At 26.8% G+C, this 2,495-nt stretch overlaps 1 protein-coding gene across 2 annotated transcripts in view; it reads left to right on the forward strand.

The window, feature by feature from the left end:
• Positions 2,282–2,495, forward strand: part of LOC107609148 (glycine-rich protein) — a 675-nt gene continuing 461 nt past the window's right edge. The window contains exon 1 of one of the 2 annotated variants that reach the window (XM_021107206.1): positions 2,282–2,461. In XM_021107206.1, coding sequence (XP_020962865.1) covers positions 2,371–2,461 — 91 coding nt within the window. In that variant the 5' untranslated portion in view covers positions 2,282–2,370. The remainder of the gene's footprint in view (positions 2,462–2,495) is intronic. The other variant, XM_016310996.2, reaches the window with a different exon arrangement.

Genomic DNA, 2,495 nt, shown 5'->3' on the forward strand with positions numbered 1-2,495 from the left:
ATTTTTTATAAATATAAAAATATTTTTTTAAAATTATAATTCACAAATTGAAGACTCAAAATTATAGGAAAAAAAAACTTAGGATTCGATTTAGGATTTAATGAATTTAAATTTAGATGATGAATATATTGGATCTTCGATATTGTGAACAAAATTTGAGGATCGATTTTGTAGAGCAGTTATTGGCGTTTATTCAATCTTGGTGAATTTAAATTTAGCCATTGGATAGATCTATCCTCCAATTTAAATCAATACCGACCTTCTATTTGCAGCAAACTAAATCGGATCTTTTGATTTGTTCACAATTATCTCTATTTTACGGTGAAAATTCAGGTGAAATCGACTTTATGTGAAATTGCTGAGAACTATTAGATGAAAATTTAAGCAAATCAGTCAAATCATCTAATGGCTCTCAGATATCAACTTTACGTGAAGTCGGCTACACCTGAGTTTCCACCTTATTTCACACCCTTAAATAACACACATAACTCCAATAACAGTGGATAATATCACTGTTTCTTCAATATAAAAATTAAAAAGTGACAAATTATTTTTTCTATATAATATTTTTGTAAAAGAAAAATATGACTTATCAACTTATTAATATCAATTATCTTCGTTTTTTCCCCTTAAAAAAATCTTATTAATACCATTAACAGTACAATTTAACATGCAATGCATGCAGGCTCAATTAATGGAAAAGGCCAATTCAGCCTCTCGCTTTCTGGGGAAACAAAACTTGCCTGCATGCAGGGTTATTTTTGTTTGACTTGGGGACAATGACTCTTATGATGTGAAACTTTAAAACAATTCCGAATTAAAAAGGGTATATATTAATATATCATTATAGATATTTGATAACGACCCAGGGGATGATGATGATGATGGCGGACTCATATCCGAGATTATACATGTAGTATAGCTAAATAGTATTTGATTGTATATACCAATTTTTTGTGGTTTTATTGTATTTATTTTTTAGTTTATTGTTTTAAATTTTGAATAAGCCTACGTGTTTACTACATACCTAAAAATATAATTAATAGATGATATTAATATAAAGAGAAAATTTAACTCTCCTCCCCTACGAGATGCTAAAATGACACTTCCTTCCTCTCTATTTATAAAATATACATTTTCTTTCTTTATAACTTTTAAAAAACCTCTTCTTTAATCCATTTTAAATTTTTTGTATTAACTAATGTTAACTTTATTCATTTTTTTAAAAAAAATAAATAATTTTTTACAAAAAAATATTTTAGCAAAAATTTTATTTTTATCATTAAATTTTACTTACCAAAATGTAAAATAAAATTCAGAAACAATATAAAAATATTTATTATTTATGTTGATAGTTCATCAAGAGTTGGTAATTTCAATTTAATTTTTTAATTTTTTTACATTGCTTTTACTCGTGTCATCAGTAATATTTATCGAAAAATTCCAACGAGATTCTTACACATTCATTTTTATCAGTAAAATTCATTACCGATGCTCTGGCCATTAGTAACGCCACCGAAATCAAAAAAATAAATTTTAAATATATAAATGGTTAGATATTTAACATATGTTGAATATAAATTAAAAAAAATTTCTCACAAGTTATTATATTCTTAAATCAGTAATGCTTGTTGGCTTGCATGAAAACCCTTTTCGTATTTCCTACCCAAGAATGAAAGTATTGATCGGTGGAATTATGACACTTTCGTTCTAGATATTGATCGGTGGAATTATAAAAAGTTGAACTAAGCTGATGTTTCTAACCGTGACAAAATCTGAACGTCAATTCTATTTATAAAATATATAAATTAATTTGGTATTTATAAAAAATTGAGTTACTATTTTAATTTGTCAATGTTTTTGTGTAATTTTGTTAAAATAATTCAATTTTTTATGTCTATCAAATTAAATTAATAATTTACATTTTTCATCATTATTAGAAAGTCATCAACACTCAATTTTTTCAAGGGAAAAAACTGTCAAAGTGACTATATTATTTGAGTACCCTGCAAACTTGAAACTAAACAGTTCAGACAATAAATGCTGCTCATTGTTTTCATAGCCTACAATTCTTTAACATACTCAGATTGCAAAGGAAAATGAGCAAGACATGCATGCATGGAGAAATTCTCAAAGTTTCTACTAGATAAGAAGAATATTGGATTTTATTGCTCCAACTACAATGTTGAAAAGTCTTTCATCTATATCCTTCAATATTATGATGATAATAATAATAATAATAATCACCATAGCCTCCTCTCCCTCCTATATATATAGAGAACACATTCCCACTAATTTTCTCATCCTTCACTACTAAACACATACTATAATAATAAATTAATAACTTGTTTGAATTGTAATACTGAAAAAATGGGTTCAAAAGTAGCAACACTCATGCTTGGCCTCTTGGCCATGGTTCTTCTTATCTCCGCAGAGGTGGCTGAAGTTTCTTCTAATAAAGGTTAGCTACTCTTTTGAATTTTCTTATGAACAAT

Source organism: Arachis ipaensis, chromosome B07 (genome assembly GCF_000816755.2).
Source record: "Arachis ipaensis cultivar K30076 chromosome B07, Araip1.1, whole genome shotgun sequence".
Classification (NCBI taxonomy): domain Eukaryota; kingdom Viridiplantae; phylum Streptophyta; class Magnoliopsida; order Fabales; family Fabaceae; genus Arachis; species Arachis ipaensis.